At 43.1% G+C, this 15404-nt stretch overlaps 1 protein-coding gene across 2 annotated transcripts; it reads right to left on the minus strand.

Moving 5' to 3' along the window:
* Positions 1 to 4863: 4863 nt before the first annotated feature.
* gnb2 (guanine nucleotide binding protein (G protein), beta polypeptide 2) lies at positions 4864 to 13947 on the minus strand. 2 transcript variants are annotated; one of them, XM_080483834.1, is made up of 10 exons: positions 13428 to 13947; positions 10318 to 10397; positions 10174 to 10212; positions 9795 to 9901; positions 9363 to 9429; positions 8941 to 9103; positions 8053 to 8119; positions 7758 to 7959; positions 6729 to 6945; positions 4864 to 5975 (listed from the first exon to the last, which is right to left on the minus strand). In XM_080483834.1, exons 2-10 carry the CDS (start codon positions 10372 to 10374, stop codon positions 5869 to 5871), a joined length of 1026 nt encoding a protein of 341 aa, XP_080339960.1. In that variant the 5' UTR covers positions 10375 to 10397; positions 13428 to 13947; the 3' UTR covers positions 4864 to 5868. The 2 variants fall into 2 exon arrangements, with proteins under 2 accessions (XP_080339960.1, XP_080339961.1); XM_080483835.1 differs by having other exon boundaries at positions 13704 to 13932.
* Between the last annotated feature and the right edge of the window lie 1457 nt (positions 13948 to 15404).

Genomic DNA, 15404 nt, shown 5'->3' on the forward strand with positions numbered 1-15404 from the left:
TGACTGTATTGGTATTAGCCTATTGGTATTCTTAATTTTACTGTGATTCTATTGCCATGATATTTCAATATACACTAATCTTGTGGAGTCTTTAATGAAGGGAGTTTGTGTCTTCGGTCGTGTCGGGGAGCGTGATGACAACTTTGGAGTGGAGAAGAGTGGGTGTGAGATTTGTCAGCGAAGCAGGATGTTAGAAATCGGTGGGGGAAGGGCGTGTGCGACCCTTATTTTACAGTAAGCTACTCTGCTGTATTATATTTTAGTCCTTAGAATATTTTGTTAGCGTGGCTCTTTTTGTGAGAAGCGTTCGTCCAGGAAATTGCGGTAGAACGTCTCTCTCTGTGTGGTAGTAGAGTTCGTGTCTGTCTCGGGGGCCAGCGGGATTTAGATTTAATATGTGGGGACTCTGCTTCACCACAGAAGTCTCCTTCACATCAGGCACTTCGGAGAACACGGCTGGAACTCACGAGACTTAATATATTTTATATCTTTACATCCTGCCAAAGTTAGTGCCACGATATATTTTGCGACGGGGGCATGAACGAGGCCAAAGTGAGAGCAGACGATCTGCAGATATTTAAGAAGAGACTGGATCGCTGCAGATTCCTGCAGGTCACTAACCGGTGTTCTCCTTCTAACTTCCAACGTGTCGGCCGACTCATTCGAGCGGTGCTCGTTCATGTGAAGTCTTAGTTTAATCATTTGCATCAAGAAAATATTGTTTTGCACTCCCACTTCAAAAAAAATAGGGGAGAAATACGAGGCAGCATTATCGGGGGAACTGCTGGGATCAAGCTTTTACTTCACTGAACTGCCACTCGTGAACATTTAATATGGCAGAACTTATGCTCTTGGGTATAGACTTGTTGTTTTGGGGGGGGGCCTTTCCATCTCAACAAATGTCCTTATAAATACATGGTTAAAATAGAGCGTCTCCATTCTTTTTCCTTTTGACTGCCAGCATGAAAAACTTTTGGGAAAATATGAAAGGAATCCCGGTTAGTGATCACTGGCGGAGTCTGAGTGATTGCCCTTTAAACTAAGAAGATATATTTTCTACAGTCAAAAAGAAAGCTATCAAAAGATGCAGTTTATGTTCAGGGCAGAGAGCATTTAATCAAAGTATATAGAGAGATTGTTACTTTTATGGGACAATTATAAAACAAAATATAAAAGGGCATCGGAAGCACTTTCACACATTCGCAAATATATCTGAAGCAGATAATCAAGCGTGCATGTAAAGCCATTGAAATCAAGACAGTACTGACGTACTGAAGACAGTTGTTTGTACTCTGAAATATCTGTTATGTGCCATGAGCTACACTTCAAAGTACTCGATTACAATCCACCAGGAGCTTTGGCACGCATGCTTTTTATGGTCAAATCCTTATTTTGTATCAATCTACCATGTTTACAGTTTTTAGCAGTGCCTTGGAGTCGGGAAGGTGAGAGTTTTGAGGAAGGGTTGTAATCGCCCCGCACCCCCCCCCACACGCACACACTTATTGTCTCTTACTTGAAATCCCATAAAGAAGGGACACAACCATATCTGCTCCCTTAATTTCCTTGTGCCAGTTAAGTGCACTTAAGTCGAATCAAGAATATCCCTTCGAAGGACTTGAAATGCTTTCTTGGCACCACTTGTAACAATAACCTGAGACGATCAGGAGACGATCAGATAGTTGCAATAACAAATGAGTTCGTACGCGTCCAAGTAGTCCGTTGTATCATGTAAAAAGATATATACTCACAGTGGGAGCCAGCATAGAGAAAAGCCATGTGTATGAAGCATGTTTGTAGAGACAACTTAGTTATTGTGCACATGTCCAATGAAAGTGTGTGTCTGTGTGCGTGCGTGTGTGTGTGGGTGTGTGTGTGTGTGTGTCAGACAAATGTAGGTTGATGCTGCGATGACGAGATCAGTGCTTATTCTTTAACGATGTTGATTGTGTAATCTTGTTGTGGGGAAACGTAGCTTGACGTATTCTGAGAAGCCTGTTTTATAAGATATGTAAATTAATCTATATTGAGAAATAAAAGTGAATGTACATCTACATGAAAGAATTGTATTTATATAAAAGTGTGTACCACTCTATTAATCGAAGCACAATGCATTTTACGGCCGAGCTCATAGCTATAATCGCAGGCAACGGAGAGGTGGATTACTTTTCCTCCTTTTTTTATTTTTATTTTTGTCTTTTCTCTCACTTTTATCAGTCGTCCAGCTCGTCGGCCGCGAAGGCGGTCCCAGTGGTTGTTTGGTTAGAGCAAGTAGTCAGCTGAGATGGCTGCGTGTACGCGCCCAATACAGCCGCGTTTCCGTTGCGCGTCTAAATACAAATTCGAATCTCGGCTTGTTCACTGGGCGACGAGCCGTGGCTGTGCTCGGCCTCTGGCGAGAATCACCTTTGGTTTGTTGACGGGCTGTTAATTTTCTCAGGTGACGACGGGGATCATCGCAAAGGCAGACGTGCGCGGGACATCAGGAGCCTGGTGGTCCTTGTTGGGAGTCGTAAGCTTTGTTCAGAGAGAAAGTTGTGCGTCGAAATCCTTAAATCTAGAGAATAAGTCCAACTCCACTTTTGATAGCTTTAGATTTCTGTGTATGAAGTACAAAGAGGAATACAAGAGAGAATTCTGCTTGAATTCATACATCAAAAGTCCTAAATATTACCAAACCCATCAGAATAAAGGCGGAACCCGTCAGTTTTACACTTTGGTGTGTGAATTCAGCTCCTGTGAAATGTGACATTTGGCTGTGCTTTACAAGCTCACTTCATATGCAGGTAATAAAGATAAAATGTAAACCCAAAGCTCACTAGTAGAGGTACTTATATCGAAACAATATGCAAAGAGAATATTTAGGCTGTTGCATGTAGAAGAAAAAAAAGCTAAATGCCATCTTATCATAGTTATTTAATTATGTTTAAAGGTCCATATTTTAGTGAAGATGGACGTTTTTGTGGCCCTCAAGATGATCAAAGGTGACAATTGATGTATTAAAAACTCTATTTGTTGCAATATGAAAATTCACCGCTAGATGTCTCCAAATCTAACTGGGCTTTTTTTCATTTTTCTAAACCAGTTTCAAGGAAGCCATTGCAAGTAGATCTTTGCACCAGATTAAAAAAGTTCTCAGCATCGTCTCTGATACGGGTTAACAACAAACTAAAGGAATCTCTTTCAAATACCAAGCGTGTCGTCTTGATTCCATGTGGCAGAAAGGTGTATGACGAGCTGAGGCCTGAATGAGGAAGAGAGTCACGGTGGTCGATTTCCCCCCGAAGGCGTCTCAAAATGTGAAAGTGCTTCTTCCGTTTGTGCCAACGGCCTCAAAAAGAGCTGAACCTCACAACTCCTCCACCTTCAGGACGGTTCGGTTCGGTCTGGACCCGTCTCTGACGGAGGCACTGATGCGTTGTAGGTGCGTCCTGGTCCTGAGGGACGTTTCTTGTTTCTGAGCAATACAAGCAGTTGAACAAATCAAACCCACCGACTGTCCGTCTCAGTGCGACCCGCTGGGAGAGACGCCTCAGTGGCCTTCGGCAGGATTAATGTAGGCTTGGTTCGTTACGGGACAGAGATAGTTTGTACTCGGAAGGAATAACCGTTTCTCTCTCTGTTTTAACTCTATCACCTGCTTTTGATGCCTTTATGAACGCTTACATATTGATAAATGGAGGATTGACTATGAGCTATAGACTTTATTTCTAATCAATATTGTCTGAGTGGATTAGCAGCTGGAGCTGGAAGTGAGGCACAATGAAGCTTCGGGGACGTTTGGACAGAACTACAATATCTATTCTTTTTAAATGAATTTTCTTTTTTTTTTTTTTAAGACATCTTTGCAATGTTTTAGTGTGCGCGCGTGTCCTTGTTACTTGTGAGAGGTTAACTTCAGATTGTATTTCATAGACGGATAAACTTTAAACTTTCAAAAGATTGTGTTGAATGATTTCATGTCTTAATACAGATTGTTTGAAAAATAAAATAACTTGATCTCACGCTCGTCTGGATTCATTCTTACTTTGATGTCGTCGCTTGTATATGTCCAGACTTCTTTCAATTATAGTTTGCAGATGTGCAGTGAACCGTCACTTCCTCGTGCCTTGTCGGAGATCCTGGATGCGCTGCAGCACCCCCTGCTGGATGAAGGTGGAGTACTGCAGGATGTCGATTCATCTTCTTTTCAACCATACTTTTAGATGTGATTTTATGCAAGCTAACCAACTAGTGTGTGTGTGTGTGTGTGTGTGTGTGTGTGTGTGTGTGTGTGTGTGAGGAAAAGCAAGATGGCTGAAGAGTAAATAATAAAATAAACTGACCAAAGTCTGACAAAAATGTAAGAAGTCAATTGGTAAAAAACAAGTACTACTATGACATACCATTTAACTATGTATGCACAACACTGACTCAACTTTGCCTATTTATCTATGGAAAATAAATTCTATTGGCCACTTGTATGATTTTCTATCCTGAGCGCCTGAACTGTACTAAATGAAAAAGACTAAGCCACAAAGTAACATTTACCACAATATCCAGTTCATATTTGGTCATGGAAAGCTTCAATCTTAATATTTAAAAAAATCTCAGCGCAAACTTCACTATTCCGTTTTGTACTTTATTCCAGCTTCTATATTTTAGCAGATGTTTTTGCTGAGAGCTCCGCTGACAAAGACCAAGTGTGGTTAAGCTTAGTTTTGCTCAAGGGCAGAAAATGAAGACTGTCGTGACAACTGAAGTTTGATCCTGTGAACTTTTGATCCCACCACTAAAACTACCGGACCCCAAACAGGACACGATCGGGCCGTGAGCCCTTAACCGAGGGGAAACACATTTCAAGAATGACACCACAATAACTGGCAGGAGAGGCTATTATTTATTAATATTATATACAATTATACCACAGTATTGTCCAGTTAATACAGTGACAAAGTCAAAGTATGAATTCTGGCTCCTGCCTATTAACACGTGTCTTATAATGCTTTTATCTTCCCGTCTTCTTAATCTCAGATCTTTCGGAGTTCATTTAACTGTATCAGTATTCTCTGTTAATAGGTGTATCTGAGGCACACAGGGAGAACATGAAGAAAATAAGAGCAAAAGAGAAGGAAAAAAAAAAAGCAAAATAAAGGCTTAAAACAAATGTACTGAATGTGGGGATACGTCTCTATAAAAAACAGTGACTACATGACATTATGAACCACATGTCAGTGAGGGTGTAGGGTTTTTCTTTTTTTTTTCTTTTTCTTTTTCTTTCAGTGTTAATGGACTCACATGATTCTTCCTTCACATTACCGTAGCAGAGATAAGTATGGTACTGGGACAAAAATAGTAGAGGAGGAAAAAAAAATAGAAAAAAAAAATCTGAAGTGCGTTTTGGACTTCATTGTAAACAAAGACAGAATTGTCCAATAATGTCCTCTCCTCGGCTTAACTTGAGGAGCAGTGTCTCTTAGGAAAAACAATGTGTGTGTTTGTGTGTGAATGAGCATGTTGGATGTGTTAAAAGGCTTCAGGTAACAGTGGTAATTATGTGTGGGGCTGTTTCTTTATTTTTAATGTGTTTTTCTTTTTAAGCAGCTGGAGATTCAACTGTATTTGGTCACATTGTTGTGTGTGTGTGTGTGTGTGTGTGTGTGTGTGTGTGTGTGTGTGTGTGTGTGTGTGTGTGTGTGTGTAAAAACTCATACCGAAGTCATATATATTATGTACAGTGCGATGCTGCGTTGTGTTTGTTGAATCATACATACAGTGTGAATACAGGGTGCAAACCGTGGGAGCAGTGTCTGTCTTTTGGGTGTGTGTGTGTGTGTGTGTGTTTGTGTGTATATGTGTGTGTGTGTGTGTGTGTTTCATGTGCATGGCTCAGTTCCAGATCTTTAGGAAGCTGTCCCAGGACCCGGTGCACACCGCCATGCCGTCATCCGTCACACCCAGACAGCTCACACGATTGTCATGGCCGGCCAGGACTCCTACAGGAGCGAGGAGGAGAAACAAAAGACGGCTTGTTGGTGAGGAATGTTTGAGCCTGCAGCCCTGAAACTCGGCAAAAACAAAAACTGAAATCCAACGACTACACAAGAGATTCTCTACTGGGATTAATGCGCTACAAAAGTGTATGTGTGTTCCTCATTTATATTCTTTAAAAGAAAAAAAAAAAAAGGCCGTTTCCTCGTAGATAACACGGTGAAGAACTTGTGATGATGAAAATCCTCATGAGCGTTAGAACTCTTCAAACATAACTGGATTCTGTTAGATGCCAGAGACACCACTCAGCTTTGCATTTTATCTGTAACTTCTGGTTTTTTTGGGGGGTTTTCAAATTCAGGTATTTGAGGTGACTTTAGAAAATTCAATATAAATAAAAAAAAAAATGTTTTCCTTTAAAACATAAAGGGATTGAAACCCAAGTCCCACACATTTAAGATTCAGACTTAACTTGATGCACCCCAAAGGGGGGCAGAACGCTTGTATAGAGTGCACTAATGCACAATCACACCAAAGCAGCTTCTGCTTCAGTTCAATAAAAACCAATAGAAATAACTCGCTCACTGAAACGGCTCCATCCTTTCTAGTTGTACGTTTTTCACCTATCAATAGTGTGATGCAGTTGACCCCCGAGCTTGGAATATCCTCGCTCTCAGCCGTCGTTATGCTTGAAATCGGCAGATGCATAAGCAGCTTTTTTAAAAACTTGTGATCATCTGAGACTCGCGTGCATCCACCTGCTCTGTCTCCCTTCATGGCGTCCCAGATGTTGCAGTTGAAGTCATCGTAACCGGCCAGCAGCAGGCGGCCCGAGCGCGAGAACGCCACAGAAGTAATGCCACAGATGATGTTGTCATGGCAATAGATGCTGAGCTCCTGGTCTGCACGCAGGTCAAACAGCCTGCAGGTGGCGTCGTCAGAGCCTGTGGCGAAGGCGCTGCCATTGGGAAAGAACTGAAAAGAAACACAGAGTGTAAGAAGAGTTCTTTTTTTCTAAATCCAGCCACACACCATGTTACTCTCAATAAGAGTGGCTATGCAAACAAGAGTAGTAACACGAGTCTGTTAAATTTTAACATAAAAACTGCTGAGTCATGACCGATGATCACTGTGTTTTGATGCTTCTGTCGCCCAACGATCAGGCTATTCAGACGTGGTTCTAATAGACGATGGAGGTAATCCTGGAGCGTGCTCCCACTTCAAATCCCTTCTAAAGCTGGAGACAAGACGTTGTGTGAGATCACAAATCCTGGAGCGGCTCGTCATGACGGCACACGGCAGGGAGACGCTGCTACTTTCAACCATCAATGAGCTTAAATCTGGATCGCTTGTGTGCAACTTCATGATGTGATGTCGTAAGTGTGTCTGACTTTGACTTTACTGTTCGAGTTCAACTAGAAAATGTGATTTTCCACACTACAACGCGATAGCGTCTGTCGTTACGACGCATTCATGAGGGACATCTGACTGCGGTCCAACTGGGAAGTTCAACAGAGCTCCAAGGCTCCAAGCCAGAAGTCATCAGACCCCAACACACAGAGCTTCGATCAATATTTCAGTATTTCTACATGTAGAAGCTACGTTTAGAGATGATCCCGACTTTACGAGAATTATTTCCCAAGTTCCAGCAGCCTGAAGGCCCTTTGGTCACACATACGGCCAGTGTGCTAAAACAGGTTATGTATTCTGAAAATGTCGTTTGACAAATCCTGACGTCCTCGTGTGGTTTTGAATCAATAAAATGGCGCCGAGGCCAGCGCACTCACACAGATGGCGTTGATGTCCGACTCGTGGCCTGTGAAGGTCTGCCGGCACATGCTGTCCCTGATGTCCCACAGTTTGACCGACGCGTCACACGCTCCCGACACGAAGGTGCGCAGGTCGGGCGACAGGGACAGGCTCATGACGTCACCGGAGTGGCCCGAGAAGACAGTGGTTTGCTGACTCGTCTCGATGTCCCACAGTGCACTGGAGTGAAGGGAGGGAAGGGGGAGGGGGAGGAGGGTTAATCTGGATTCTATCCGCCGTGGGGACGGATGTGTTTTGATCTGTGTGACTCACCATGTGGTGTCTCCTGAACTGGTGATGATTTGATTGTCATCAATGAAACGGCAACATGACAGGTAACCTGAGCAGGCAGGAGAGACACCAGAGGAATTTCAGACGGAGGGAAGGAGCTGACATGTCACGCAAAAAAACCTCGAGGAAATCGGATTAGTGCCACTTTCTCCTGGAGGGTTTTTATTACGAGTCGGATCAAGTACATGAACTTGACTCCCCCTATGATTCCTGTTATTGCAGTTTTTAGAACATATATTTCAAAACACAGCGACACAATAAATAGAAAAAAAAAGACCGTAAGTCAAACATCTCCAATGTGTGTCGATGCAAATTCAAGTTTTAAGATTCTTTTTATAGTCTCTTATCAAAATAGATTTGTTTCTGTACATCACAACCTTTTCAATTCAGCTCCAACTGTTGTTTTTTCCAGGAGAATATTTATAAAATCACACCTTTATATACAAACTGTAAGGTCGTGTGAAACATCAATATGTATATATTTGAAAAAAAAAAAAGAAAAGAAAGATGTGTAAGTAGCACTTGATAAAGCCGGATCCTTCAACCCAAAGCATTTCTCATTTCGATTTGAAACATAAATATTCTGGAATAGAATAGACACTAAACACAGGAACTGTTGATCTCGACAAACTAAAAGTATTAATTGTGTAAGATCTAATAAGACACGGCAGCGGAGCTGCCGCAGTCTCGCGGCGCTGATGTCTCGGGCTCATTACGACTGTGTTACCCTGCGATTAATTAACCACGTAAATGAAATCTTCACTGTTTGGCGGTTTGGGAGCAGCGCTCTCCCAGGAGGAGGTCGGACCGGCGCGTCTGAAATGCCTCATCGGTCCGAGGCACAAAGCGGAGAGAGCGATGTTGTCTCACCTGTGTGGCCAGGTAGCTCCCTGCTGACCCGGACGTTGCCCTCGCGCGTCTTCAAGCAGTAGATGGAGCAGATGTTGTCGAGGCCGCCGCAGGCCACGTAGTTCCCAGAGGGGGCGTACGCACACGTCATTACCCAGGAGGAGCGCAGAGGGATGGCGTGTATCTAAGAAGGGAAAGGGTTTTTTTTTTTTTTTTTTTGGAGTGAACAGCAGAGTCAATTAAAAGCAACGGAGCATTAAAAACAGGTCAGTGTTTGGCATTTAAATCTGTGTAAATTTAATTAAAAGAATAAACTCTAAAAGTGCAAATGTTACAGAAGAAGCCGTGTCAAACTTCTGGGACAAGAATAATGTCCACTTTCAGTCCCGGTTCAGACCAGATGTCGGGATTGTGATGAGATGATTCATTCTCGCTGACTTCACCTTGTTAGTGGTGTAGCTGTCCCAGATGATCAGCTTCCCATCCTGCGAGGCGCTCACCAGAAGTCGACTGACATGTACGAAACACAGAAAACTAAATCAAACCACGTCGGCCCAGAAAAAAAGAGCGTCGGGGTGTAATATTTCTGATATGGAGCCGGATGCATTCATGTGTTAATAATGTGATTTAATTCAAAATATTGAATCAACTTCTTCTCTGCAAGTTAAGAAAGAGAACGATCCCTGACATGAACTATTTGTATAGAAGGGAAAATTACTCCGAAAAAGAACATCATATCGTACTTTTAGCCGACGCCCATGTGACCTGTGACCTGTCCAGCATGCATCTTTGTTTTTGCCCATTATCAGGGGAGCGTTGGTGGTATATCCCCTCAGAGAGGACCTGCCCCACACGCTGAGAAGACATAGACTTACCTGGAGTCTGAACCCCAGTGCATGGCGTAGATCTTGGCCAGGTGACCGCGGAGCGTGCGTCTTGTTCGCATCTGGATACGACCGACGGGATCCAGCCCTGCAGTTATCTGAGCAAACAACCACAGGTTAACACCTGAACAAAAAGCAATACTGACAGAACGTTACCTACTAAGTTACTTGAACAACAAACAATATGACAGCTATCAAAATTCTTCATCGGTGATTCTGAATGTAACCATGTATGGTTAACAGTTAAATTTAAGGTTTATTGATTTTCTATAAGCTTTGTATTTTTTTGTAATGTTGGACCATAAAAGTTTCCAGTGATAAATAAAATAAACCCCACAGATTTCATGTCACATGATGTTTTATATTTTACCTGTGTCAGGGTTGAATCTCCACACGCTTTCCTGGCATCCTGGAAGGAGGAAGAGGAGGGAAAGCCAGAACCCAGGACGCGACATGTCAGAATATTTCTGAGGTTAAAGTTTGGAAATGTTGGTAAAAACCACTTTCCACTCACCCTTATCTGGTTCCTCAGCTGCTCGGCCTCCTGGCGAAGCTGCTCCAGCTCACTCATCTTGAATTTATCCGAGCTGTCACCTGTCGGTTGAGGCACAAATTTAACTGAAACATCAGAATCATCTGAAATGTACTAAAACGCTTGGCGATGTTTATTATGAAACCTTGCCGAGATCATCGTTGGTTCATAATCCGGTAATCCAGCTTTCATCAAAAATGGATCAATTATGGAAAATTATTTACTTAAAACACAGTTTGACCCTGATTTGTGAGGATAAATGATAAATCAAAAGCGCAAATTTTAATCTGTAAGGTTTGACTGAATGTGAGGTGAGGAAAAAAAAAAACCCTTGTAATCTGGTCATAGCTGTGGAATATGGCTGGTTTAACTGAGGATAATAATCTGTAATAACTAAGCTGCTATGGAGCAGCCGGCGGACACTGACTTAATAGCGCCTTTAAAGCTGTACACACGGGTCGGTCAAACGTCACACTGACGCTCCTGGCCTTCATCTGAGCCGCATTGAGGTTTTAAATATTTTGTAAACATGTTGGAAGGAGTATTACATTTCCTAAATCACACTGTGGATGTATCGCCGCCTCCTGAGGTCACATTAACGCTCCAGTTCATATTTCCTGGTAGGACTACAGCTACACATTCAAATTCTCTCCTGAGGTAACGAGCCTGTGTTTGCATTTGTGAGGAAATTCAAAATCAGGCTGCTCCCTGACAGCGAGCATGCGTACAGTACGCAGGGCAAGGAAGCGCAATCAGCTACAGTAGACCGGTGCTCCCTGGAGGGACCTGCGACCAGATGGATCACGCAGCAATAATGGAAGCCAAACGGGGTGCAGCGTGGCTCTTATTCTCCCGGCACAGCTGCTCATTTAGCCAATGAGGAGAAGAAAAGCGGAGGGGTGGGAGGGAATGCGCATCACAGAGCAGGCCTGGATGGGTCCGGCCAGATGCTCGGGGTGCATGTTCACGGCCGCTTGTGAGCATCAACCCAGAGACAAGCGAGCGGGACTTATGGGGGGGGGAAATCGTGTCAGTTCTTCGAAAAAAAAAAGAGGAAAAGAGAGGCCCCGTTACACACAGACTCCACCTGCACTCTCTCTGTGGCCTGGCAGGCAAAGGAGGGGCTACGTCATCCTGAATGAGAAAAAAGAATAACACGTTCACCGCTGTATGGGGCGGAGAAAATGAGTTGTGTACTTCAATGTGTGCAATGATAACTGTGTGTCTGTAATAACATTTGTTACTACGAGGTAAAAATTAAAAAAATAAATAAAATGCTGCAGCTGGTGGAATTTGTATGTACGTACGTGTATCAACAACATGTGTGTGCATGCTGAGATGTGTGAATGTCTACAAGGACGTGTAAATGTCGGTCTTCTTTTCAAATGTCTTTACATTACTCTTGGAATTTTTTTAAATCTCAATTTAGACTTGTAGGCTCAGATTTGTCAAGCCAGGTTCTGATGGATGGTGGAGGGAGGAACTGCACATCTACAATGTATAAATAAATATCGATGTCGACACCGCCGCAAATCAAAAACTCTAAATTACATTGAATTTAACTTAGGTCGCCACAAGATCAGTAATACTGAACTGAGTATCCACACTCAGCAGACCTTTTTTAGAATGGCACCATAACTGTTGGTGGTCGATGTACAATTATATGCTGGTATTTTATCTGATCTTAGAGTCTATGTGCATTTCTCACTCGACTATTCATTTCAGTTAAAAATATTGTTTTATCAGAATTTTTTTTTTTTTCAAATTTTACAACAAATCTCAGATGGGTCCGACTCACAGCACGCCCAGGGCCCAGTCCTGTATTACCATCATCATTGAGCTCAGCTGACTATATAGCTGACAAAACACAATGTAGTCAAGAGGGAGCCTCCCAGTCCTAATGAGGCAAAATAAAGTTGTGTTTCATACTACTCTTGACAGATGAGGACCAAAACTGGTTTGAACCTGGCTTGGCAAAAATGTGAGTAACAGGAACGCAGAAGTAATCAAGAGTAATGCAGGTAGTGAAACCCATCCATTCATCCATCCATCCATCCATCCATCCATCCATCCAGAGCTTAGCTTGTACTGAACCACGACCTTCTCCCTATGAGAGAGAGCACTAAACACTTCTCCACTGTGGCTCATCAGTCCATCAGTCAACACACAGGGAGAACATGCAAACTCTGCACATAAAGGCACGGCCGGGTACTGGAGGCCCTATAAAACAGCTGCTCACCACCACAGTACTGCAGTAAAATCTCACTGCAAAAACCAGGCCAACTGAGAGGAATACCCGAGATGGAGGTGGAAACATGACATTTACAGGTCATCGATTTCACACACTAAACATGTTGAAGATGCACAAATTGTAGTACGCATGCGCGAGTCTAATTACGCACAAATTGTGGTACGCACATACAATTCTAAGTAACCGAAAACATAAATCCTATCACGCGGAGCCACCGCACGCTGCTACTATAACACACGCACACACGAGTCTCCGAGTGCACGGTTTATAAGACAAGGGGACAGAAATTTGAGTGGGTGGCCCCACCCCTTCGGCTGCACATCGGATGTGGAGCTCCACCACCGCGGCATGGCTTCTCCTGCGCCCGGAGGAGAGCGCAACGCTGCGCTGCGCTGCGGAGCGCAGAGCAGCGCAGCGCGGAGCGCACAGCCCGCTGCGTGTCTCTGCCGGAGGAAAGGAAACCTTCATGTCAGAGGATGTGCAGCGGCTGTGTGCATGTGTAGGCCCTGAAATAACATCCGCAGCTAAGAAAAACGCGTGGACGAGCCCGGATCAGATATCTAGATCACACCACACGAGAGGTTTTTCATTTATTCCACCGGCTGCCGCATTTTTTTTTTTTTTTTTTTTTTTTACACCTCCAAATGATAAGAGGGGGGCTGGCCCCGCTAATGCGAGCTACATCACATATTGATCAGCACAGTCATGAAGGCCTTGGCCACATCTCGTCTCCCACACCGCGCTCCTGCAGCCGCATTAATGTGCTGAAACCTGGTGAAAAAAAGGCGCAGAGCATCGAGTCTGAGCTGCAGCTGCTGGCACGGAGAGAAAGGGTGGCTACCTGTTAATTCTCACGTCGATCTGGATGAGGGTTTTTTTTTTTTTTGTCCCCCTGCCGTTGGAGAGAAGAGAAAAAAAAAAAAAAAAAAAAAAAAAAAAAAACCTGAACTGAAAGCAAATGTTCACAGAAATCCCGTGGAAGCGTTTTTTTTACTAAATGTCCTTTTCACTCATTCAGGTTGACGTTGGAAGGAAATCCAGTCAAAGTTCTGTGTGTCACGACCAGGCTCGAATCCGTCAGTAAACAGGCAAAAGGAGGAGGAGGAGGGCTACACACATTTCCATTTCTCTGCTTTGCTGGAGCCTCCTGGAAAAGGATGAAATCCGCCCGCTGCTGCGCTCTCTTGTCGTCCTTTACCTCTCCAAAAACGCTTCGTCTCGCTTTTTCACGCCCGACGACTTAACAAAACCATCTTCGTCCGGCAGACACGGTTTGGCCCCAGCAGCTCCGTCCCCGGCCCGCATCAAGGATCGTCCATTAAACACCGTTCAGCCCGTTTTACTCCGAGTCTTCGTGACGTGATCCTCGTTTCCTTCCTCTCGGTGGTTTCCTCCTCCTCCTCCTCCTCCTCCTCCGACACTTCATCAGGACGGCCGCCTCCGAGTGGCCGACAAATCACTAAAACCTGCAAAGTGCACATTATAGAGGGATACAGACAGAAAACTCAAGCTTTTCGGGGAGGATTTTCCTCTGGTGTGACAATAGGAGGCCCTTTCGATCAGTCTCACATTGTTCCTGTTTGTTTTTATTATTATTATTCGGAGAAAGAGCTGCGGATCACGCGCTGTGCGCTCGGATCCACAAATCCGAGCATGAAGCATGTTTCACCACCACACCCATCTCTTAAATACCAGTAAATCCAATCACCCCCCCCCCCCCCCCCCCCTGCAGGTTTCCCAAGATTACATATACCCACATTACTATAATAATTTCTATTTCTATTTCTCTCACGTAATCATTTTTAAAACCTTTTGATCTGCACTTTGTAAAAAAATGGCCTTTATTATTTTAAACAGATAAAACTCCTCAGACACTCACTGCCCATGCCACTCACACTAAGAACATGGCAGCAACTCCATGTATTTAGACATGCCGACACGGTGAAGACGAGCTGATGTTGCAGAAAGATGCTTTAAGTGACTTTGAGGCTTGGTTTTAGGACTATTTCAGAAGCTACTACCGGTAATCTACTGGGAAAAGAGAATGTGAGCTGCAGTTCGGGGCCTTTGTTGCCAGAGGTCAGAGGAGAATGAACCATGTTGGATTCATCAACCTGCACCAACAGTCGTATATAAATATATTTTGATTTGAACCTGTGTAACAGTCCACAGTGCAGTTCGTGACAACTTGTTGTGCGTAAAACAGATTTGTTGTCCTTGAGCACGGATTGAGAAATCTTTCAACTGCTGTAGAAATGACGGTATATATACTCTCATTTGAATTGTTGTTTGCGACATGTTTTTCACCCTTTAAAGAGTAATTTTATATGGCCTGTTTGAAATACATTTGAAAAAGAAAGAAATAGACGTTTATAGAGTTTATCGCCATGAAATGTCTGCAAAAATGTTCTAGAGTGTATCAAAACAACAATCATAGGATTTCTCTAAATAATGTAAATGTAAATAATGTGATGTCGAGTCCTACCATGACAGATTATTAGAATTTTGATGGATGATTTTTTTCTTTATTTTGTAGGTGGAGGATACAACTAAATTATATTATACAGTTTCTTATTTGTCTCATGTTCACATAATTAAAAAAAAGTTTGCAAAGATTATGTAATTTTTCTACATTAAACAGTCATAAACCAACAACATACATCTACAAAAAGCACAATATTCCAAGTTTTCTCAGTGATCATTCAGACAGTTTGGAATCATGAACCAGAAATGTGAAATATGATATACCTAGACGTTGTAGAACTGTCAGGTAAGTAAAAGTGGCATGACTGTTACCTCACAGCAAAATACAGCTGGG

Source organism: Lipophrys pholis (genome assembly GCF_963383615.2).
Source record: "Lipophrys pholis genome assembly, chromosome: 16".
Taxonomy (NCBI): Eukaryota; Metazoa; Chordata; class Actinopteri; order Blenniiformes; family Blenniidae; genus Lipophrys; species Lipophrys pholis.

What these genes read in the sequence shown, in the direction of transcription:
- gnb2 (XM_080483834.1), bottom strand. Translation starts at nt 10,374, where the DNA reads ATGAGTGAGCTGGAGCAGCTTCGCCAGGAGGCCGAGCAGCTGAGGAAC. An exon ending in GAGATTCAACCCTGACACAG is followed by an intron (nt 9,902 to 10,173) that starts GTAAAATATAAA and finishes TTGTTTGCTCAG; the next exon opens with ATAACTGCAGGGCTGGATCC. An exon ending in CACTGGGGTTCAGACTCCAG is followed by an intron (nt 9,430 to 9,794) that starts GTAAGTCTATGT and finishes CGTACATGTCAG; the next exon opens with TCGACTTCTGGTGAGCGCCT.